Source organism: Podarcis melisellensis (genome assembly GCF_964234715.1).
Source record: "Podarcis melisellensis genome assembly, chromosome: 6".
In the NCBI taxonomy this organism is placed as follows: domain Eukaryota; kingdom Metazoa; phylum Chordata; class Lepidosauria; order Squamata; family Lacertidae; genus Podarcis; species Podarcis melisellensis.
Window position 1 is genome coordinate 1,676,978 of NC_138538.1, and position 24,896 is coordinate 1,701,873.

The following is a 24,896-nucleotide window of genomic DNA, read 5'->3' on the forward strand; positions in this document are numbered from 1 at the left end:
AACCTGGATGGCTTTAAAAGAGGGTTTGACAAATTCATGGAGGAGGAGGGAGCTGGATGGAGCAGTGTTTCTGAACCCCCAGTAGCTGGAAGATAAAGGAGGGGAGAGGGCTGCTCTTGTGCTCTAATCCTGCTTTCTAGTTTCATGATCCAGCAGCCTTTTCTTATCTGCTTATGGGTTGTTGTTGTTTAGTCGTGTCCAACTCTTTGTGACCCCCTGGACCAGAGCACGCCAGGCACTCCTGTCTTCCACTGCCTCCTGCAGTTTGGTCAAACTTAGTAGCTTCGAGAACACTGTCCAACCATCTCGTCCTCTGTCCTCCCCTTCTCCTTGTGCCCTCCATCTTTCCCAACATCAGGGTCTTTTCCAGGGAGTCTTCTCTTCTCACGAGGTGGCCAAAGTCTTAGAGCCTCAGCTTCACGATCTGTCCTTCCAGTGAGCACTCAGGGCTGATTTCCTTCAGAATGGAGAGGTTGGATCTTCTTGCAGTCCATGGGACTCTCAAGAGTCTCCTCCAGCACCATAATTCAAAAGCATCAATTCTTTGGCGATCAGCCTTCTTTATGGTCCAGCTCTCACTTCCATACATCACTACTGGGAAAACCATAGCTTTAACTATACGGACCTTTGTTGGCAAGGTGATGTCTCTGCTTTTCCTTATGGGTTTAGAAGATCCCTATTCCCTCCTGCTCTCCTTCTGCCTCGGATTCACATCTCCACCTCTGAGCAGAGGGAAAAGGACCAGAGGGAGTTCCCCCCAGCCGTTGCTCCCTCTGCTAGTGAGGATTTGTGCCATGAGATGGGCGAGGCAACATTTCCAAGAGCAACCTGCCCCTCTGCGCCACCATGCACTCACACTCACACTTGTGTGCGCGCATACACATCTATATGCAACATCTCTCCGCCTCGCTCTGGCTCTGCATTCAGAAGGCCAGGCCCTGGGGTTAATTAATACCGTGGCTTCCCAATTAAAGCCTGACAGAAAAAAGATGTTTGATTCAATCAAGCCTCTTTCTCTGCTCCTCCGCTGAATTTCTAATCTTTAGGAGCGGATTTTAATTGTGTTCTGAGCAATTTAGACCCGGTCTCGGGACCTCGGGGCAACGGCGGGATGCGGTGTGTTCTCCTAAAACTCGATAATTAAAGCCGCCTCCCTGGGGGGGATTTTTTTTGCAGAGGATGCTGTCTGAAAAATACAGAGGGTGGCAGAGATGGGGGTGGGCATTGGGCGGAGGGGGTTGCAGAGGAGCCCTCCGCAGAAGGAGATCTCAGGGGGGGAAACCACCCTCTCCATAACACCCCATTTAACTGGAGCTGGGGCTTGTCAACTCCAGATCCCAGCTCTGAATGCGAAGTAATTTACAGAGTGCCTCTGAGCTCGTGCAAAGTGCTTTCCACTCAACCCAGTGTTATTTTCTCCAAGGAACTCAAGGTGGAGAACATGCTTCTCTGCCCCTCCTCATTCAATCCCACATCAACCCTGTGAGGTAGGTTAGGCTGAGAGGCAGCGACTTGTGTCCCAGGGTTCCTCCATGAGTTTCATGGCCAAGTGTGGATTCAAACCCTGGTCTCCCTGTCTGACCCTCTAACCACTCGCCATGCTGGTTCTGGGCTGGTCCACACATATTGGGGCTTAGAGGACACGGCTTCCTTCCAAGCCAGGGGCTACTGAACAGTGGAATTCTAGAGTTGGAAGAGACCCCAGGAGTCTTGTAGTCCAGCCCCCTAATATGCAGGAATCTCAGCTAAAATATCTATGAGAGGGAGCCCTCCAATCTCAGCTCAAAAACCTCAACTGAAGCAATTGCTATGAACAGGAACAGCTCTATGCATCATCTCATGTCATAACATGCCCCAGTGTTAGGAAATGGTTGATCTGTCTCTGTCTGTCTGTCTGTCTGTCTGCCTGTCCCCATCTTTTCAGAAAGCTAATGTGGCTCTACATTTTTTTCAGAAGCTAATGTGCATGTCACCATCTTTGAGCATTGATTGCTCAGTCCGTATTTTTCGCTCTATAAGACGCACCAGGCCACAAGACGCACCTAGTTTTTGGAGGAGGAAAACAAGAAAAGAAAAAATTCTGAATCCCAGAACAGCAAGAGGGATCGCTGCACAGTGAAAGCAGCAATCCCTCTTGCTGTTCTGGCTTCTGGGACAGCTGTGCGGCCTGCATTCGCTCCATAAGACGCACACACATTTCCCCTTACTTTTTAGGAAGGAAAAAGTGAGTTATAGAGCAAAAAATACAGTAATTTTTGTTCAATGCAGCAGTCCCCAAACCTTCGGGGGCCACCACTCCCTTTGTTCCATAAACTACCCCCCACCTTATAAAAAGCATTATTCAGAATAGCAGTTTACACAACCCACTAAGGGCCACACAGTAAAATTCAAAATGGTAACAATTCATTGCACATTCATTCAATACCCAGTGAAAAATATTCGGTTTAATTTATTCAGCAAAATCGATGAACCCAGTATACTTGAAGGAGCATCTTCGCCCCCATCGTTCTGCCCACACACAGAGGTCCTCTGAGGGCCTTCTGGCAGTTCCCTCACTGCGAGATGCAAAGTTACAGGGAACCAGGCAGGGGGCCTTCTCAGTGGTGGCACCCACCCTGTGGAACGCCATCCCATCAAATGTCAAGGAAATAAACAACTATCTTAGAAGACATCCAAAGGCAACCCTGTTTAGGGAAGTTTGTAATGTTTGTTGCTTTATTCTGTTTTTATATTTTCTGTAAGCTGCCCGGAGTGGTTGGGGAAGCCCAGCCAGATGGGTGGGGTATAAATAAAATAATAATAATAATAATAATAATAATAATAATAATAATAATAATAATAATAATAATAATAAAAAACTTGAGCCAATGATACCAGCTTTTCAAAGTCATTTACATCTCCAGTGCCCCCCTGCTCCCCCCTCCTGGAAATCCCACCTCCGCCAAGGGGCAGGCCCACCCTCTTTCGGAACCTCTGGCAATGGCCCTGAAGGCAGCCCTGGGGGGCAACAGCCTATAATAAGAGTCTCTGGAAAAGTTGCCTTGAACCTCTCCAGAAACCTCTGCCTGTTTGCGTCTCCCTCCAGACTCTCTTACCTTCCATTTGTCCTCTGACTGAACAGACGGCAAGAGGCTCTTGCGAAAGTAGCGGGGAGACGGGGCTCTCATTAAGCCTCCCTCCCCACTCTGTATTTTCCAGTGTTCCCCTGCTAAAATGGATTAAAGGAAAGCAATAAGTCTGTGGGATTTCCAGGCATCCAGGGGGACAGAGAGACATTAGAGGTATTAACTTTTTCTGTCTAGCCTGATAATAATTCACTTTTCAGACCGGATCAGAAACTCAGGGGAGGCCGCAAATTCACTTGCCGGTCTCCTGAGAAGCCCCGGCCGGGTCCCATAAATGAGGAAAGGGGGGTGATGGATTAATCTGCGGGGGGAGTCACTTTGACAACCCCGGCTTCTGTTAACATCAGGTCTCGGACCCCACAGGCTCCTTTCATGAATATCTTTAGGCAGCTGCGCTGAAGTTCAGAGATTTCTGGGGCATCCTTGTTGTTCCCAGGAAAAGCGCTGCACTGTGCAGGCAACGGCCTCAGACACATCTGGCATTTGATCCGCACAACCAGTTTTATAGGGTGTTTGCTTTATGTGGTACAGATGCCATGCGCTGGATGCTTGTGTGTAACAATCAGCCTTGGAAGGGCATCAACACATGGCTGAGGTGGTGCTGTGGGTTAAACCACAGAGCCTAGGACTTGCTGATCAGAAGGTCGGTGGTTCAAATACCCGCAACGGGGTGAGCTCCTGTTGTTTGGTCCCTGCTCCTGCCCACCTAGCAGTTCGAAAGCACGTCAAAGTGCAAGTAGATAAATAGGTACCGCTCCGGCGGGAAGGTAGACGGCGTTTCCGTGCGCTGCTCTGGTTCGCCAGAAGCAGCTTAGTCCTGCTGGCCACATGACCCGGAAGCTGTACGCCGGCTCCCTCGGCCAGTAAAGCGAGATGAGCGCCACAACCCCAGAGTCGGCCACAACTCGACCTAATGGTCAGGGGTCCCTTTACCTTTACCTTTACCTCGCAATTTGGCAAGCACGGTTGTGGCAGCGAGGGGGGCGGAGAGGACAGAGGGGAGCAGAGGAGGGCAGACCCCCCCAAAGCATCTATACAGACAACTCCTGTTGGGCTTTCAAGCTGCATGCACAGTCTTCTTAATATATCTAGAGATACCTAAATATATCTAACTAAAAGCTCTCTTGCCTACCTGGAATATATATATATATATATATATATATATATATATATATATATATATATATATATATGCTTTCGTAGATTTTCACGGGTACAGGAATGCAGGTTTTGGTGTCCTCGGGTGTCTTCCCGTGTAAAAGTTGGGGTGTCTAGGCGACGTTTCGACGAGGTCTCACTCGTCATCTTCAGGCTGGTGCTTTCGGCTTCTTGTTACTGGAACAGAGCAGGATCTCAGTGTTTGAGTTCCTATAAATACTGTTGAGGGGGTGTGGTGTATAGCCTCCAATGTTCTGGGCAGAGAGGAAGTTCCCAGGCTAGTGTGCCTTTTCTTCTTTTGTTCCTTAATTACTTGAGGGATATCTTGAGTGATTTCTTGAGTGATATCCTGAGTACCACTTAGGTGGGTCATTAGGTGTGGATTAGTTGCTAAAGTCTTTGTGTCTTGACCTCTTGAACTTTGTGAAGAGTTTTTCTGAGAAGATGGCTGTACTGCACTTAGTTGTGCTCTGGCTTGGCTTCGTGTATAGGGGCGAGCTGTGGTTTTGTGGCCTGTGTCAGCCAGATCTGTGTAGGGATTGCAGGGGGGTGCAGCATCCGGAGGTGCCACCATGGTTTGGCTACTGGATGGTGTCTGTAATTTATCTGTGGAGAGGGTCTGGGTTTGGGTCTGGTGTGGTTGATTGGTGATGGCGTTCTGTGTGCCTCTGGATCTGGTGTCAGTTTTTGTGGGGAGGGCTAATTTCCAGATGTCTGGCAAGCGGGATGTGTCGTCACGCTTGTTCATGTTGTGAGGGTGTTTCTCTATCTCGATGGCTTCCATGATTATTCTCTTGTGGTGATGTTCCATGTTAAAGAGCAATTTGGAATCTGCAAAATTAATTTCGTGTCCTGTTTCTTTCATGTGTTGGAAAAGAGAGGAAGTTTTTTCTTCTTTTTTGACGGCATTCTTGTGTTCTGCGATACGTGCATTTATTCGTCTGTTTGTTTGTCCAATGTACGTGGCTGGGCAGACTTTGCAGGGTATTTCATAGACCCCTTGGTTTTCCAACTGGATTTTATCCTTGGGGTTTCTGAGGATATTGGCTATTTTTTGGTTGGTGCAAAAGGCTGTTTTGATATTGTGTTTATGGAGGATTTTGCTAATTTTATCTGTGGTGCCCTTGATATAAGGAAGGAGGGCCATGCCATTGTTTTCTTCTGTGTCTTGGTTTTTGGGGGGTGTTTCTTTTTGGATTAGCTTCGTAACCCTGTTTTGCTGGTATCCATTGGCAATTAGCACATTTGAGAGATTCTGTAACTCAGTTGTCAAGTGGTCTTTGTCAGCCAGGCGTTTGGTTCTGGAGATGAGAGTCTTGGCTACGGAGTTTATTTGTGCAGGGTGGTGGTGTGATTGTGCATGTAAGTAGCGAAGCCAAGCCAGAGCACAACTAAGTGCAGTACAGCCATCTTCTCAGAAAAACTCTTCACAAAGTTCAAGAGGTCAAGACACAAAGACTTTAGCAACTAATCCACACCTAATGACCCACCTAAGTGGTACTCAGGATATCACTCAAGAAATCACTCAGGATATCCCTCAAGTAATTAAGGAACAAAAGAAGAAAAGGCACACTAGCCTGGGAACTTCCTCTCTGCCCAGAACATTGGAGGCTATACACCACACCCCCTCAACAGTATTTATAGGAACTCAAACACTGAGATCCTGCTCTGTTCCAGTAACAAGAAGCCGAAAGCACCAGCCTGAAGATGACGAGTGAGACCTCGTCGAAACGTCGCCTAGACACCCCAACTTTTACACGGGAAGACACCCGAGGACACCAAAACCTGCATTCCTGTACCCGTGAAAATCTACGAAAGCAAATATATATATATATATATATATATATATATATATATATATATATATATATATGAAATTTCCAAAAAAACAACAACCAAGAACATATTTTCTCATCTTATTCAGTGTTTTGGACTTCCATCAACCACATCTGAAGATTTTTCAGTCTTTATCACTTAATCTGCATTTCATTTATTTCACTATTACTTTTAATAGTCCTTCACTGATAGTTCACGTCATACTTTTCTCTGCAATGTTTCACATATTCCTCCTTAGAAAACTTGCAATCCTACTAGCGTAATCTGTTGATTGCAATCGCTTTTCAAATAGTTCACATATTTACTCCAGTCCTCTGAGAATCTCTGATCCCGCAGGTTTCGAATCCTTCCTGTTTATTTATCTAATTCTGCATAGTCCATTCATTTCGGGGGTCTGGCAATCCTATTTCATATTTGAGTGGGGAGTGAATTGGGGGGAGGCAGCTGTCAATGTTCACCGATATCCAAATGCTTGATTTGGGAGTAAGGAGGTTCCATGTCCTGCCTTGCTGTGGCTTAAGATGGAAGACGGCCAGGACACCAGGATTCCACCCTTACCCCCCCTTCTCCAGTCTCCAACAGTCACACATTTCTTCTAAGTGTGATGATGAGGAATCCCTTGCTAGGGGCTCCAGTGACTAATCTCAATTAGGCTTCCTCCGCCCGTTCCGGAAAGGTTCCAGCGATGCAGAAGGAACTGAAGTGGAACCGACGTTGCTCCAGGAACAGAGATGGCAGATTATCTATGATTAATCCCGATCTCCCCTTTTTAGTATTCTGCTTCTGGCTTGTCGCGTTATCCCTCAGACGGATGTGCGGAAGGAGGCGGAGGGGGAATCCTAGTGCGCGAGGTGGGGGTTGGGTGGGGTTGGTGCAGGGAACTCCGCACATCTCCCAACAGCTGCGGGGGCTGACTCTGCAAGCCCAATGCACACAGGGGCAGCCTGGCTTTGATGTGCATCTTCTGTGCAGTATTGTAGAGCAGGGATTTCTACACTCGGGGACAGTTCAGGTGCCTTTAGATAGTCTTGTGGGAGCCATCCTGAAGAAAGGAAGAAGGCGCTGCTGGATCAGGCCAATGGCCCATCTGATCCAGCATCCTGTTTTCACAGTGGCTGACCAGTTGCCTCTGGGAAACCAGAAAGAAGGATCCGAGCACGAGAGCAGCCCTCTTTCCTCCTAAGCTTTCTGCTTCCTTCTGCAACATGCTCCCATAAGGTTTGTGTACGAGTGATGCAGGCATGTGAGTGGGGCATCTGACGGGAGGGTGTTCCACAGGGCGGGCACCACCACCGAGAAGGCCCTCTTCCTGGTTCCCTGTAGCTTTGCTTCTCGCAGGGAGGGAACCGTCAGAAGGCTCTCCGCGCTGGATCTCAGCATCCGGGCTGAACGATGGAGGTGGAGACGCTCCTTCAGGTATACAGAACAGAGGCCGTTTAGAGCTTTAAAGGTCAGCACCAACACTTTGAATTATGCTCAGGGTATATGGTTTTATATACGACAGGCATATCCAACTCCCAAGAGACTGTGATCAATTCCCAGTATAAAAGACTGGCAGTGATCTACCCATTGTCCTTGGAGGGAGTTGGAGCTTGCGTGGGGTGGGTGGATTGCCCAGAGTTGTTGAGCTCTTTTTTTAGGAGGATTCCACAGAGTATTTTAGCCTTTTCCCTGTAACTTTTTTACATGATAAGGATCCCGCAATCTACCAGGATCAGCCAGGATCACGATCTACTGGTTGGACGCCCGATATACGACATGAGCATAAGATGGAGGGGCTCAGGGCAGTGACATCCTAGGAGATCTTGCTTCTCCAGCACAGAGAAAGGAGGTCTCTAGGTCTCCAGCTTCCAGCGTCCTCCAGCTCAGCTCTCACACAACTCTGTAGCTCTTCTACTCCTACCTACGAGAGCCAGTGTGGTGTTGTGGTTCAGAGCAGTAGACTCGTAATCTGGGGATCCGGGTTCGCATCTCTGCTCCTCCACATGCAGCTGCTGGGTGACCTTGGGCCAGTCACACTTCTCTGAAGTCTCTCATCCCCACTCACCTCACAGAGTGTTTGTTGTGGGGGAGGAAGGGAAAGGAGAATGTGAGCCGCTTTTAGACTCCTTCGGGTGATAAAGCGGGATATCAAATCCAAACTCTTCTTCTTCTTCTTCTACCTAGCAGCAGGGTGATGGGGGTGAAGGGAGAGTGCCCTCCTTAATGTGGAGAGCCCCATCCCTTAGTTGTGGCACCTGCAACCTGGCTCTTTCTTTTGGGATGCTAAAGAGGACACTTAAGTGGCCAGCCAAGGACACTGTCTTGACATCCTTGTCTGACTAGTTCAGCAATGTAATCTTCAGCTAGTATCTTCTATTAGATCCTAACCCTTGCTGGGTCCAGGACCCCAGGAAGTGGAAGGGACTCAGCGCATCATCCAGCCCTGACCCTGTTAACGGAGAAATCTGAGGGCTCCCTTGGACAAAAAAAAAAAAAACAAGGACACCAGCCACAAATAGCTGAGCAAAACAGCAGCCAGTAGACTTGGTCTTTATTGAAGACTCTCGCAACAGGACTCCCACCTGCCACCAGGTGGAACAAGATGGAAGCCCCCAACAAAAGAGAACCCAAACTTTTATTAGCTGCTAATCCCCATGTTACACCCCCCAAACTACATCACTAATACATCACGAAAGGGGAGATCTGGTGGCAGTAATCTGAGCATCCTGGACCCTGCCCCATGGTTCTCCTTGCCCTCCACCAAACACCCATCAAGTGGAACAAAAGAGATATTTACATTTCCCTGTTTCCCAGCCAAGTTCATCACACCCTTTTGTCTTCATCTGGGTTTGTTATTTCTGGAATGGCTACCTGTCTGGCACTCAGGTATCAGGATGCCAGGAATTATCACTCAGGCAGAGGGGCTGCTGAGTAGCTGAGCTCAGGTGTCTATAGGAATTTCTGAAGTTTTCCCAGTGAGCCAGTATACAGATACATTTATCAGTGAATTCTTACACTTGGTATTGTGCAGCAGAAGCCCTTTGAATAGATAGGAAGAAACTGTTGAAGTGTTTTGTGGGGACAAATCACAAAAGCGATTGTGCTGATTTTGGTGGTGGGCTGCATGTGCATGATATCCACTGGAGGGACAACCCCCCCCCAACCTATACAGAAATTCCTGCCTCCCCAAACCCACCACATCCTGTCTGTATGCTTGTGCTATCCAGAGCTGGAGGGAAGTGTGCTTGGCTGTCAGAGCCAGACGTGGAAGCCAGCGCTCCCTGCTGCGTGCAGGATTGCTGTGGCCAATCTTTCTGCATCTCCCCATCGCAGCAATGCACCGAAGATGATTTCCCCAACAATAAATGGCTTGTCTGTGTTATTTAGTCAAGAGCAATTGCCATCTTAATTGCATATTCTCAAGATAACACCTGTATTGAGTTACTGTAGTATTTATTTTAATTGGCTAATTGATTAATCATTTGAAAGGAGATAGCTAATTAGCTAAAGGGCCGTTAATGGGCTGACAGCTCTGATTTTTAATTGTTGGAGAAATGTTTAAAAAAAGGGAAGGAGAGGAAAGAACTACCCTCCTCCCTTGAAATCTAAACTCCCCAATGTGCCAAAGTATTGTGACAAAACCAAGGCTTTGTTCCTGGCAGCAGCCAGCCAGCCTGGCTTTCAAGGGGTTACCAAAACAAAAAAATTCCTTCCAGTAGCACCTTAAAGACCAACTAAGTTAGTTATTGGTATGAGCTTTCGTGTGCATGCACACTTCTTCAGATGCACACGAAAGCTCATACCAAGAACTAACTTAGTTGGTCTTTAAGGTGCTACTGGAAGGAATTTTTTTGTTTTGACTATGGCAGACCAACACGGCTACCTATCTGTAAGGGGTTACCAAGCGACCCAAAAAGTACTGTATGCTGGTTTGAGGAGCGCAAAGGTCGACATGAGAAAAGTGCTGCATCCTCCTTGCCCCGCCCCCTTGCATCTGTGCATCAACCTGCTGTGAAATGCAGAGCTCCAGACTCCCAAGGGTGACCTGCCTTCCTTGTGGCTCTTTGTCTCCCCGCAGCGTTTTTCACAGAGACCCCCCACGACATGACCGCCCGGGCTGGTGAGGACGTGGAGATGGCCTGCTCCTTCCGTGGCAGCGGCTCCCCTTCGTACTCTCTCGAGATCCAGTGGTGGTACGTGCGCACTCACAAAGACTGGACGGACAAGCAGAACTGGGCCTCCAACCAGGTATGGCAGACCCACTCCTCCCCACCCCCCACCCCTCGCCCTGCCTCTACCTCCACCTTTCCATTTTTTGCAAAGAGCTCAATGCACCTAAATTCCCATTGCAGACACCCTCTCTGCAAGACTCCACTCCGAGAAAAGATTCCTGGTCAGGAACAACACACACCCCACGAAGCCTCCTCTGGGGATCCTTTTGGTGCTATGAAGAGCAGGCCTAGAGAAGGGTCTAATATTCACACATTCTGTGTGGTTGCTCACAAAGATAGCAGCCAGGACTCCGACCTGTGTTTTACAGGTTTTATTGAGTGCAAAAACTATGTACAGTGCAGAAGTCCAGAATCCATGTCTGCCTCAATCACTAGCAGATTCCAGAAGTGGTTTCTTCCGGTTCGCCCTCCAGCACAAAAGCCTGAGGAAAACCCCTTTCTGCCTCTTTTCCTTATGCTTAATTCCCTGGCAAAAACTCTACAATGATGATGACGGAGGAGGCATTTCCAACTCCTTGGGAGTGGTGTCGTGGCTCATCTCAGCCTGAGTGAGCCTCTGCCTTCTTCATCCATTTCTCCTGAAGGCTCGCCTTCACCAGACTCTGACCAGGTGCAGCTGCTCAACAAAGGGGGAGGCTCTCTGGACGTTCCTGCCTCTCTCCCCTCCCCTGATGGCAGCCCCCTGACACATTCATTTATTTATGCATTCATTTATTTATTACATTTATATCCCACTTTCTTCTCCGAGGAGCTCACGGTGCCATATAAGGTTCTGTCATTCCACTTTTAATCCCCGCAACAGCCCTGCAAGGTAGGATAGGATGAGCAGCTGTGACTGGCACCCAAGGTCCACCCAGCGAGCCTCGTGGCTGAGTGGCGATTTGAACCCTCCAAAGGCCTAGTCCGACACTCTGACCCCCTAGACCACACACACCGGCTCTAATGGGGGTGTGCAAGATTTATTATTATTATTAATTGTTATTATCGCTATCTGCAGATTTTAATTTTCATTATGAAAGCTCAAATTCGTTTTGTCTCTCGTTCGTTTAAACTGCATTCATTTCATTACCGAAATTGCTTCCATCGCTGCTTTGACGTCGCTCTCTAGACGTCTCAAAATAATATTATAAATACTGTCTGAAGCCCCTAACAATAAATATGAATACTTGGATATTCTGCTGTCGCAAATCTTTCTGAGGGGGGCGAGGGGAAAACAGTGGCTTGCGGCCCCCTTCCAACTCGTATGATTCTGCAAAACCATCTCTTCCAAAGGCGAAAGAGATCCCTTGCCCAGGGCAGAACAGGTTGCCCGGTGGCCTCCTTGCCTCCCTGCCTTCTGGCACCCGATACCATCAGGGGGTGTATGCCCCCACCTCCCAGTTCTGCCACCACCATGTTCTCAGCTGCTCCTGGTTCTTCTCCTCCATATCCTCCCTTCCATCTCCCGCTCCCTCCTTTCTCTCCAGTGCTATCAGACTCCGCAAACATCTGTCTCTTTCTTTCCCTCTCGCTGCTCACACAGAGATAAGGGCCAGACAATGGCGAGGGCCTCCCGTCCTGGGATTTTGTGCTTGGTGCAACTCGGCTGCTGCCTGTGCTCGTCCCATCAGCCGATGGCCCTGAGGGGCGAGAGGAGGAAGGAGAGAAGGAGAGGGCGCTCCAAGCTTGAGCCCCATTGCCCCAGAGTGACTTTGGGGGTGCACATGAGAACACAGGGTTGCACCCCAGCTGAGCCGTGCGAGATTCCACAGGTTCCAGGTGCATTTACCCAGTGTCTGTGTTTCCTTTTGCAAATAAGGCACAGCAGAGACTGTGGTGTCTTTCGGATAGATCAATATTAGCACATTTGTACAACTTAAGCCTCTCCTGCCCACCTAGCAGTTCGAAAGCACGTCAAAATGCAAGTAGATCAATAGGTACCACTCCAGTGAGAAGGTAAACGGCATTTCCGTGCATTGCTCTGGTTTGCCAGAAGTGGCTCAGTCATGCTGGCCACATGACCCGGAAGCTGTACACCGGCTCCCTCGGCCAATAAAGCGAGATGAGCGCTGCAACCCCAGAGTCAGACATGACTGGCGAACCAGAGCAGCGCACGGAAACGCCATTTTGCTTCCCGCCAGAGCGGTACCTATTGATCTACTTGCACTTTGACATGCTTTCGAACTGCTAGGTTGTGGCAGGAGCAGGGACTGAGCAACGGGAGCTCACCCTGCGGGGATTCGAACCGCCGAACTTCTGATCGGCAAGTCCTAGGCTCTGTGGTTTAACCCACAGCACCACCCGCGTCCCATGATGTGGATATAGCCATCTTCAAATATAAGAAGAACTTTAAACCAGGAAGAGTTATTTGACAGTGGAACAGACTCTTTTGGAAGGTAGTGGACTCACCTTCGTTGAAAGTGTTTAAACAGAAGCTGGATGGCCACCTGTCAGGGATTCTCTAGCAGTGATCACTGCATTGGAGAAATGATTTTCTGAATGCTGATCTCTGTCTTTCCACACCCCACCCTCGTATGCCAGGGCCACCCGAGGGAGCGCCGCTCTGCCTGCCGACTTACAGAGTGCAATGCATTGATCAGTCCAGTTGTGCTCCTCCAGGCCTGGCTGTGGATGCAGAAAGCTTTTATTATCCCCCATTTGACCGCATAAGGCGCCTGCACATTGTTTCGTGCTTCAGTTATCAGAATATGTTCCGTTAGTTTTAATTCTCACCTTTTTAAAAATGCAATTTTAATCTACAGAGCATGCATAATGGAACCATCTCCTTCACGCAGATACCCAGGAAGCCTCCTGCCAGAGCCAAGAACTAATTGGCTGAAGGTTTAATTTCTTTCTCCCAAGGACCTGCAGGCCTGCAGGGCTGGAAGGTGGGCTGTGGGGGCGGGCTTCTCCTGCAGACGATTCTCACTGCCCTCACCAAATAAGAGTCCCCAGATTCTTTGAGAGAAGTCACTGCAATGAAACCGGGTTGTTGTTTTTAAAGGCAACCTGTTTTAAATGCAGAGAAGAGTCATAGAATTGTAGAGTTGGAAGGAAATGTCAGCTCAAGCATCCATGAGACATGGCCATCCAACCTCTGCTTAAAAACCTCCAAGGAAGGAGAGTCCACAACTTCCCGAGGGAGAGTGTCCGACTGTCCAGCAGCTCTTATGGTCAGAAAGTTTAGTTGGAATCTCCTTTCTTATAACTTGAAGCCATTGGTTCGAGTCCCACCCTCCAGAGAAGGAGAAACCAACTATGTGGTGAAGGCACCAGGCGAGACTCCCTGGGGCGAACATCCCACAAACAGGGAGCCACTGCAGAAAAGGCCCCGTTCTCGTGTTGCCGCCCTCCAGACCTCACGGCCTCTGGCCCTCAGATGGTGACGTCAGTCAGTTTATAGGGAGAGAGGTGGCCATGGAGTCATTGTGTTCCAGATCCTGCTTGCTCAAGTGCGAATGGAGAAGCCAAGCCTGTTGCTCACGTTGTTTCTTTCTCCTAAAGGACCTTCCTCCCAACAGTAAGAGCGAAAGAAGGGATCCAGCCAGTGGCCCCGTTCAGTCCAGCATCTCTCTCTCTCTGGATTCATGGAAGAAATCCTGTCTCGTCTTCATTCCGCACATGCACCTTCTTTCCCCAATAAGAGCATAAGATGAGCTGGCTGGATCAGGCTGGATCTAGTCACAGAATCGTAGAGTTGGAAGGGACTCTCAGTGGTCATCTAGTCCAGCCCCCTGCAATGCAGGAATTTCAGCTCAAGCATCCCTGACGGGTGGCCACCCAACCTCTGCTTACAAACCTCCAAGGAAGAAGAGTCCGCCGCCTCTTGAGGGAGTCTGTTCCACTGCCATACAGCTCTTACTGCCAGAAAGTTTTTCCAGGCGTTTAGTTGAAATCTCCTTTCTTATAACTTGAAGCCACTGGTTTGAGTCCTACCCTCCAGAGCAGGAGAAAACAAGGTTGTTCCCTCTTCCATGCGGCAGCCCTTCGAATACTGAAAGATGGCTATCGTGTCACCTCTTAGTCTTCTCTTCTCCAAGATAAACGTGCCCAATTTTTAAAATGTACCCAGCTCACCCCATAAAAGACTGCCTGGTCAGGCAACAAACTCTTCAGCAATCCCCAACTGCCTCAACCATTCCTCACAAGGCTTGGTTTCCAGATCCTTGATCATCCTGGTTGCCCTCCTCTGCACACCTCCCAGCTTGTCAATATCCTCCTCAAATTGAGGCCCCCACAACTGGGCAGACCGAGGCAGAATAGATTGGTGTCTGAACCAAATGCAGAGAGCACAGCTCACTGCTAAGATTAGTTGGAACAAAATAAAAAAAAATTCCTATTGGTATGAGCTTTCGTGTGCATGCACACTTTTTCAGATTCAGAGTGTATCTGAAGAAGTTTGCATGCACACGGAAGCTCATAGCAATAACAAACTTATTTGGTCTCTAAGGTGCTACTGGAAGGAATTTTTTTATGTTGTTTCGACTACGGCAGACTGACACGGCTACCTACCTGCTAAGATTAGCTGCCTCCGTATGCACTGCATTGATGAAAGGTGAGGTTCAGGGCACTTTTGTGTCTATAAGCAGAGCAAATGCATGCAAAATAAGCAAGGATATAGGGATCTTAATGTGCAAATTTTATTCCATTTTTCTGGGCTATGAATCTGATTTCTCTGAGCATGGAGGGCTTGTACAGCACTGCTAACAGAACATGCTATACCTACTTTTGCAAACTGGCTGGAGGGAAGGAGGAGGGCAGCTGGGCTATCCTGCCTCCTTTCAGTCCCAGGGACGAGGTGCCAGGTGGGGGTCAAACCAGTGCATCAAAATACTTGCCTTGCAAATACATTTCCCCACGAAAGCAATCTCATCCCAAGACCACGTCTTCGTCTTGGTTTGCTCAATACCTTTATTGATTTTTAAAGTAAATGTTAAACAAGAGAACAAACACAGTTCCTTAAGAATATAAGGACAAGAAATGTCCACATATCATTTCATTTTAGCGAGTTCTAAATATTTGCCGCCAAGCGCCTTGCAGCTCTTCTTCCTTTTAAATTCCTTTATTTGAAAAATCAGAGATTTGAATGGCCGTCAATCACACAATGCAAATCAATCCTAACCTCTGACGGATACGTCATCCATCAGTGGCTTCAGACATCTTTTTGCCCAGGCTTTTCCTGACCCAGAAGACCCGTTGCAGGGGGTTGGAATAGATGACCCCTGGGGATCCCTCGCAGCTCTACAATTCCGTGATTTGACCCTGTTTCATATATTTGAATGCTGTGGATTTTTGTTTTATTTGCTTTTATATTTAAACTATAATCAATAAGACAATGGCAAGCCGCAGTACATAAAACAATACAATACACATTGAGAAGCAGAGACTAGTGGGTAGAGCAAGGCAGGTGGAAAGATGCCTTGCCTGATGCAGTCTCTCCCCTTACAGTTCTTCCTTCAGGAACAACTCCCTTATGAGGACTCCTGGGGCCGGAGGGTGGGGCAAGGCAGGTGGAAAGACGCCTTGCCTGATGGAGTCTCTCCCCTCTCAGTGGAGAAAGTGGACCGAGAAAAGTTTTCCACCCTGTCTCAGAACGCTAGAAATTGTGAACATTCAACAAAGCAGAACGTTGGAGGATTCACAACAGGCAAAAGCACAGTGTTAAACTGTAGAACTCCCTGCCACAGGAGGAAGTGACAACCACCAGCCTGGATGGCTTTCAAGGAGGTTTGGACAGGTTCAGGGAAGAGGAGAGGGATATCAGGGGCTGCTAGCCAGGGTGGCTCTGCATTATCTCCACAGCTGGAGGCAGCAGCGCTTCTGAATGCCAAATGCTGGAAAGCCCAGGAGAGGAGAGATGTTCTAGTGCTCAAGTCCTGCTTACTGGTTTCCCATTGAGGCATCTGCTTGGCCTCTGTGAGAACAGGATGCTGGATTCAATGGACCACTGGCCTCATCCAGCAGGCTCTTTGTGTTGCAAGGATCACTAAGTTGATATCTATGAAATGTGTTGGGCTGTGCAATGTTTAAGTTTGTTGTGTTGTTTTTTTGTGTATATACTTTTTATTAATATTCTGTTTTACAATTTAAAATACTCATTTTGCATCCTTAAAATATCAATGACTTCCCTTCTCCTGTTTTCATTTATTTTTTGAATATCATAAATCCCTGCATTTTTAACATAAACTAAACATAAACTAAACATCCCTGCATTTTTAACATAAACTAAGCATTCCATTCTTGCACCCATCAAAGCTTATGTATTTACGCCATTGATTTTATCTTAATGCTGCCAATGTTTTCAAGTGTACACAATTATTCCCCGCATATTCATTAAACATCTTCCAATCTTCTTTAAACGTGTGTTCTTCTTGTTCTCTTATTCTAGATATTAAGTCTGCAAGTTGTGCATATTCCGTCAACTTAAGTTGCCATTCTTCTCTGGTTGGGACCTCGCTTGTTTTCCATTTTGGGGATAACGAAACACAGCCAAAATTGTAGTGTACATAAATAGCTTTTTCTGACACCTGGGAATTTCAGTCTGAATTACCCTCAGCAGAAAGGACTCTGAGGATTTTTGGGGAAAGCACTTTTAAACACGCAATCTTAAGTATTGAGGCAGTGAACCGGGGCTGCGCAAATTATTTGAGTTACCCCTGGGAAAGCACACGATCCCATGCACCTTGCTCTGTCCTGCCACCTGCCTCTTCCGGACCACTTCTTTTCCTTGATCCTGCTTTCATACTTTGGATTTCTTCTCTCTAAATATATCCCCCCCTAATTCATTCCCCCCTCCCTCCCAGCCCAGTTTTGCCTTTGAAGACTGCATTAAAGGCCAAGGTGTGAATTATTTTCTCCCCCCTTTTTTCCTTTTTGTATCAGGCTGAACTAATGGGTTCTTCTCTCCCCTTCTCTCTCCCTCCCTCTTTCCCTTCCATTCCCGACAGCTAAAAGCATCTCCACAGGAAGAACCCGGGAAGGAGGCGACAAAAATAAGCGTGAGTTTTTCCGATAATGACTTCTCGGGAAGGCTTTAAATCAAGGGCACGGCAGCGGCAGCTCTTCCCTTGTGATGTGGGGAGCGCCCGGGGTTTTTCAGCAAAAATAAAATGTGATGAAGTGCAGAGCTAAGGACTTGGGAAGTTCTGAGACAGTCCTTTGCCCTGGCTGCCCGTTTGCCAGGGAAGGAAGAGGCATCAAGAACGTAGGAAGAAGCAGCCTTGTATTGCTCCATCCACCTCAATTTTGTCTACACTGACTGCCAGCAGCTCTAGAGGGTTTCAGGCAGAGGTCCATCCCAGCTCCACCAGGTGATGTCAGCAGCGACTGAACCCAGGACGTTCTGCATGCAGAGCAACTGTTCTGCCACTGAGCAGGGGCACATTCCGCCAAAGCAGACGCTCTCAAGGCAGCCATCGCCAACCTGACGCCCTCCAGATGTTTGGGATTAAGACTTCTGAAATATACTCGGAGTCGAGAGTGGATTTCATGCTCTTTATTCAGCTCATAGTGCTGAGGAGGAATGGAAGTTCCCCCAGAATGTCTGCTTTATATACATTATTTACACAATGGGCCCCACGTGATTGGCTAATTCCGGGATTCTCCTGTAGGCCAATCAGGTTGTGGATTCACTTCCACCTGGAGCTGGATTGGGTGGCTCCTGCGGACCATTCAGACTGCTGCATTCTGGGTCCTATTATTCGAGGACCAATCAGACTGCTGCATTCTGGGTCCTATTGTTCTAGGACCAATCAGACTGCTGCATTCTGGATCCTATTGTTCTAGGACCAATCAGACTGCTGCATTCTGGATCCTATTGTTCTAGGACCAATCAGACTGCTGCATTCTGGACCCTATTGTTCTAGGACCAATCAGACTGCTGCGTTCTGAATCCTATTGTTCTAGGACCAATCAGACTGCTGCATTCTGGGACCTATTGTTCTAGGACCAATCAGACTGCTGCATTCTGGATCCTATTCAACTCAGTACATAACAACTTCCATCAGCCCCAACATCTTGCAGCTGGAAGGAACTGCCATCCAAAGCATCTGCAGGGCACCAGGTTGGCGAAGTCTGCTTTGAGGAGCTGGGACCAGACAAAGAGTCTTCTGCTGAATCTGCCTAGCCAGGCGCTGCTTCCACTTACTGCCAGGGGCTCCCCAGAATTTCCCAGAAATGCGAGTACTAACAGGTGCCTTTGGGGGAAGGGAAGGGGCCCTGGGACTTGGGGGGCTGGCAGGGAGACAGCCATGGTAGCAAGGGGGAGCCCCACCGTGAGCCTGGCCAAAACCCAAAAGGGTCTCTACTCCATTTATATTGCCGTGTGGTTTCTGGAACTAGGAAAAATATATACATTCTTATTTTTTTCCCCAGGTCCCTTTATCAGTTTTGTTCCCACAAGGCAATTTGCCTCTGAGCAACTTGCACTCCCTATGGTGACTTTTCAGTCTTTCCTCCCACCGGTCATTTGCATTCTTTGTTGGGGTTGCAGAATGGTGTCCCAGAAGCAGGGCTGACAAGGTGGGGTGTCCGTCTCAGACGGCTGGGTCCCCCCCCCAGACAGCAGACCCCAATGTTGATCTAATGCTTATTTCCCCTAAATTGATGTCTGAATTTTGAATTTTATTGTTATTCATGTTTTTATACTGTATTTTATGCTGCTTTTACAATTAAGTGAACTTGTTGTGAACCCGGTTTTTGAACCAGGAAGGGCGGGGTATAAATAATTATTATTATTATTATTATTATTATTATTATTATTATTATTAATTATCTCTCAGCCCCTTTGTCCCTTACTTAGACCTTCTCTGACCTCCTCCTTCCCCAGCAGGGAAGGGGGGGAGCATTGCTTTGTGGTCCACCTCAGGCGCCAAAATATCTTGGGCCGAACCTGCCCAGAAATAATAGTAATAGTCCCACTCTATTCCGCTTTGGTCAGACCTCACTTGGACTACGGTGTCCAGTTTTGAGTGGGCACCACAATTTAAGAAGGATGTTGACCAGCTGGAAGGTGTGCAGAGGTGGGTGACCAAGATGATCAGGGGTCTGGCAACCAAGCCTGATGAGGAACGGTTGAAGGATCTGGGTATGTTTAGCCTAGAAAAGAGGAAACTGAGAGGAGATATGAGAGCCATGTTCAAATATCTCAAGGGATGTCGCATAGAAGATGGAGCAAGCTTGTTCTCTCCTGATCTGGAGGGTAGGACTCGAACCCGTGGCTTCATGTTACAAGAAAGGAGATTCCAATTTAAACACCAGGAAGAACTTTATGATATGAAGAGCTGTTCAACATTGGAACCGCCTTCCTTGGAAGGTGGTGAATTCTCCTTCCGTGGAGGTTTTTAAGCAAGGGTCAGGTGGCCCACCTGTCAGGGATGCTTTAGTGGAGATCCCTGCATTGTGGTTGGTGGTGTTGTCTTTTTGGAATATTTTTTTATTAAGAATTTCAGCATGGCAAATTATCAAAAATACATCACCTTCATTTCCCCCCTCCCCATTTTTCTCTCCTCCCTTCCCAAAAAAGAACACCCCCCCTTCCCACCCCCACCTCCAGACTTCCCTCCACTCCTCTCTCTGGTTTTTCAGCAATTCTCTGCATGTCACAGAATTGTACAGATCCTTAATTTATCTAGTATCTAAATATCACCAATAAAAAGTTTGTGTATGTTTATTCAAAACCTGCCAAGGAGACCAGTTCATTTTGCTGTTTCTTTAAGTACTTTGTGAAGGGTTCCCATTCATCTTTAAAGTCGCAGTCGTCCTTGTCGTGTAATTTATGTGTCAGTTTTGCCAAGGAGATCCCTGCATTGTAGGGGGTTAGACTAGATGACCCTTGGGATCCCTCCACTGAGAATGCACTGATCATTCCAGAGGGGCCCTGGGAAGCCCCTCCCCTTTTGGATTGATTGGCACTTGCTCCCCCCACCCCCAGTGCTGTGACTCACATTATTTCCCACCTAAGACAGTGGCTGGGACGCGGGTGGCGCTGTGGGTTAATCCACAGAGTCTAGGGCTTTTCTTTTTTCTTTTTTAATAATATTTATTAACAATTTAGAGACTACAAAAGAAAGAAAAAGAATTAAACAAAACAATACAATACAAAAACAAAGACACTACATAACACTAACACTAAAACATTGAATTAACAAAACAAAACAAAACAAAAACAATTTAAAACACATCCAATAGTTTCAATATCTTATCTTTCATTCACTTGTTTCAACGACCTCCTCACACCTCCCTTTTGTATTCCACTTCAATTAACTGTTTCAGCAATTCCTTTCCATCTTCCTCTGTTTTCTGTCCTGTAATTTATCTTAACATGTTCTAACCTTATTTTTTCCCTTCAATACATTAATAATCTATTTGTACTTAGTTCCTTATAACATTTCTGCTAAAGCCATATAACTTCATTCCAACATTTTTCTAGCAGTCATTGATTTTACAGTATTTCTGTAAATAGTCTTTAAATTTTTCCCAGTCTTCTTCCACCGATTCTTCTCCCTGGTCTCGGATTCTGCCAGTCATTTCCGCCAGTTCCATATAGTCCATCAACTTCATCTGTCATTCTTCCCGGGTAGGTAAATCTTGTGTCTTCCAATACTTTGCGATGAGTATTCTTGCTGCTGTAGTTGCACACATAAAAAAAAGTTCTGTCCTTCTTTGGCACCAATTGGCCGACCATGCCCAGGAGAAAGGCCTCTGGTTTCTTCAGAAAGGTATATTTAAATACCTTTTTCATTTCATTATAGATCATCTCCCAGAATGTCTTAATCCTTGGGCATGTCCCCCAAAGCTGAAAGAATGTACCTTCAGTCTCATTACATTTCCAACATTTATTGTCAGGTAAATTATAAATTTTTGCAAGCTTGACTGGTGTTATGTACCACCTATAGATCATTTTCATTAAATTCTCTCTTAGGGCATTACATGCCGTAAATTTCATACCTTCACAGAGTCTAGGGCTTTTCGATCAGAAGGTCGGCGGTTCGAATCCCCACGACGGGGTGAGCTCCCGTTGCTCAGTCCCTGCTCCTGCCAACCTAGCAGTTCAAAAGCACGTCAAAGTGCAAGTAGATCAATAGGTACCGCTCCGGCTGGAAGGTAAACGGCATTTCTGTGCGCTGCTCTGGTTCGCCAGAAGCGGCTTAGTCCTGCTGGCCACATGACCCAGAAGCTGTACGCCGGCTCCCTCGGCCAATAAAGCGAGATGAGCACCGCAACCCCAGAGTCGGCCACGACTGGACCTAATGGTCAGGGGTCCCTTTAGCTTTTTAAGACAGCAGCTGGCCATGAAGGCGTCTCAAGGCAGCTGGAGAAGCCTCTGTTTGCAACCGCGTGAAGGATGGTGCCTGAGAGCTGCCGTGGGGATTTTAAATTTCCTGGCGGATCCTATCCAAGGCCCTGCTGGATCCACAACTATTTTTTACCTCCTGTGGCCAGCTGATAAATTATAGCCAAGTCCTCTGCCAGAGGAAGGACGGCGTGAGAAATAAATTGCTCGGGCCAAGGTCTTCTGCTTTTCCTTTGACTTCCATTTACGCTGATAGATGTAGCTGTCTCTGGCGAGGTAGCCCACAGTAAAACTCTCTCTGAGAGGGGCTTCCTCTTCCTGGCTCAGCTGCCCAGCCTGTTTTCCCATCTCCTGCCCAGATGCCTGTTGTTCCAAGTGTCATGGAATCACAGAACTAGTTAGACGGGACCCCACAGGGTCATCTAGTCCAACCCCCTGCAAAGCAAGGAAAGCTAAGGAATCCCTGAGGGATGCTTAAAAAACATGCAAGGAAGGAGAGGCCACCACCTTCTGAAGTAAACTTTGAGTCTGAAGCCACTGGCTGTTATTTTTAGGACTGGGAGACCAGCACAAACCGCGGGTTCCAGGGTTGCTCTGCATTTTGTGTGATTTGAAATATGTGGCATATAGAGATGCTAAATATCCTGTTGCGATGAAAAAGGGGTAAGCTCCAAAAGTGAAAGGGGTGGAAGGAACACAAGGAGAGGTATACAAAGGCGAGCGCCAGGTCAGATTTAGGCTTGCCGAACTACACAAGGACCATCCCATTTCAATACAAAAACCCATCTTTGAACTGTCCGAGAGTTCAAAGAACTTTCTTGTGATTCGAATCCTCTGGGGGAACAGAAAACAAGCTTGGTCCGTCTTCCCTTCCCCATATCTCTTCTCAGTCTCCTCTTTTCCAGGCTAAACCTGCCCAACTCCTTCAACCATTCCTCATCAGGCTTGGTTTCCAGGCCCTTGATCATCTCAGTCACCCTCCTTTGCACACCTTCCAGCTTGTCAATACCCTTCTTAAACTGAGGTGCCCAGAACTGGACAAAGGACTCCAGTGGAGTCTGACCAATGCAGAATAGATCATATTTTTCTACTGAGATGCCCATTTGCTTGAGAGTTTTGGCCCAGCCACTGAGAGGCTTCTGGTTAGCTGGATGTGATGTGCCCTCTCTGGCCTGATCCAGCTGTTTTGAGACTCTTCTGACATTCTCCGGCCACTTCATCTTCCCACGACACACTTGCCACCGAGGCCGCGGCGCAAAGCGGCTGCCTCTCATCCCTGGAAATATCTCCTTCGATTTCTGCCAGCGTCTAAAGAACAAGTTGACGCTAAGGAGGTAATAATCTAATTTGCTGAGCAGATTAGAATTCCAAAACCCCATTTAGGCTCACGTGAACGGAATGAGGAGATATGCTAATTAGTTAAATAAAACAAATCTCCGCGGCCCCTCGTGTCTCTGCTCGCCCTGCCCCCAATGCCTTGGCCTCCCTGTCTCTTGCCATTCCCATTCCAATTCGGGGGGGGGGTGTTAGGTTTGCAGGAGTCGCTTCGTCAATTATCTTCCAGCTCATTACAGCAGAGGGTTTTTGCCCATGCTAAAAACGGAATAATATTTAAAAAGCATTTATTCTAATTGCAGCTCCTCTGACATTGTCTCATTTTAATCATTCTCGGCAGGCATCAGTTCCCTCGACGGGGGGGGGGGGGGAGGGAAGGATACGAAAATATTGCGTTGGCTGTTGGCCTTCAGAGCCAGCCAGCCTCAGTTGGAGGGTGCAATGTTTCTGAATCCCAGCTGCTGGGAACCACAGGAGGAGGGAAGGTCCTGGTGCTCAGATCCTGCTCACTAGTTTTCCCACAGGCATCCAATTGGCCACTGTGAGAAGAGGATGTTCAACTAGGTAGGCCTCCTTTGGCCTAATCCTGCTGCAGGGATCTTCTTTGTTGTTGTTTAGTCGTTTAGACGTGTCTGACTCTTCGTGACCCCCTGAACCAGAGCACGCCAGGCACTCCAGTCTTCGACTGCCTCCCGCAGTTTGGTCAGACTCATGTTTGTAGCTTCGAGAACACTGTCCCACCATCTCATCCTCTGTCGTCCCCTTCTCCTTGTGCCCTCCATCTTCCCCAACATCAGGGTCTTTTCCAGGGAGTCTTCTCTTCTCATGAGGTGGCCAAAGTCTTGGAGCCTCAGCTTCAGGACCTGTCCTTCCAGTGAGCACTCAGGGCTGATTTCCTTCAGAATGGAGAGGTTTGATCTTCTTGCAGTCCATGGGACTCTCAAGAGTCTCCTCCAGCACCAGAATTCAAAAGCACCAATTCTTCGGTGATCAGCCTTCTTTATGGTCCAGCTCTCACTTCCATACATCACTACTGGGAAAACCAGAGTTTTAACTATATTTGTTGGCAAGGTGATGTATCTGCTTTCTAAGATGCTGTCTGGGTTTGTCATGGCTTTTCTCCCATGAAGCAGGAGTCAGGGATCTTCTTAGTTTCTTATTATTCCTCAATGGAGCCTCTATGGGCAGAGCCAGTCTACCTTAGAACAAGAACAAGAGTGGGAGAAGGCTGTTGCTCTCACCTCCTGCTTGGGGGCTTCCCTTGGGGGGGCATTTGGTTGGTCACTGTGAGAACAGGATGCTGGACTCGATGGACCACTGGCCTGATCCAGCAGCCAGCTCTTCCTATGCTTTTAGGACAGCACAGGATGTGGGGCCCTGGGCCCCTTCCAACACACATTGAGGGGGCCGGGGTGTCTTCGGCCCCCTAGAGTTGGTGTGCTTGATTCTGGGAGTCACAACACTTTCCCAAACTCCTGGGCTCTTTTAAAAGTTAGAGGAGTCTGAGCGAGCAGCTGTGGAGAGACGTGTGCCCACATGTCTAAATGCCAAGCGTGTAATCATCAATGTTCCCCCTTCTTGGAGAAGACCTAAATTCAGATTCAGAAATGCCTTACTAGACCCAGGGGAGTGAGACACAGCACCTTCTTGGAGATAAGTAACCCATAAATTCTTGCCAAGGGTGAAATTAACTTTTGTGCCAATTGTGCTGGAAAAGACTCTGACGTCCCCCAAGACCCATTTCTGAGCACCATCCTGTTTAAGAGGGACTCGGGAACATAGATTTTTGTCGGTCTGAAGAGGACCGGAAGCTGTAAAAAGAGATGAAGGAGGTGCTTTGAGAGACACAAGGGGAATTTATTTAAACCAGTCTTTTAATGATGCCTCCATTTCAGAAAGACTTACGATCCGCCTGCCAGGCCCGTCTCCTGCTTAAAGGGAGGCAAACAGCCATTA

At 47.7% G+C, this 24,896-nt stretch overlaps 1 protein-coding gene across 2 annotated transcripts in view; it reads left to right on the top strand.

Annotated features, from left to right (window-relative positions):
- VSTM2L (V-set and transmembrane domain containing 2 like) overlaps positions 1-24,896 on the top strand; it is a 90,962-nt gene that overhangs the window by 52,640 nt on the left and 13,426 nt on the right. For both annotated transcript variants that reach the window (XM_081917334.1, XM_081917335.1), the window contains exons 2-3: positions 10,180-10,349; positions 17,260-17,310. In XM_081917334.1, the coding sequence (XP_081773460.1) occupies positions 10,180-10,349; positions 17,260-17,310 (221 nt within the window). The remainder of the gene's footprint in view (positions 1-10,179; positions 10,350-17,259; positions 17,311-24,896) is intronic.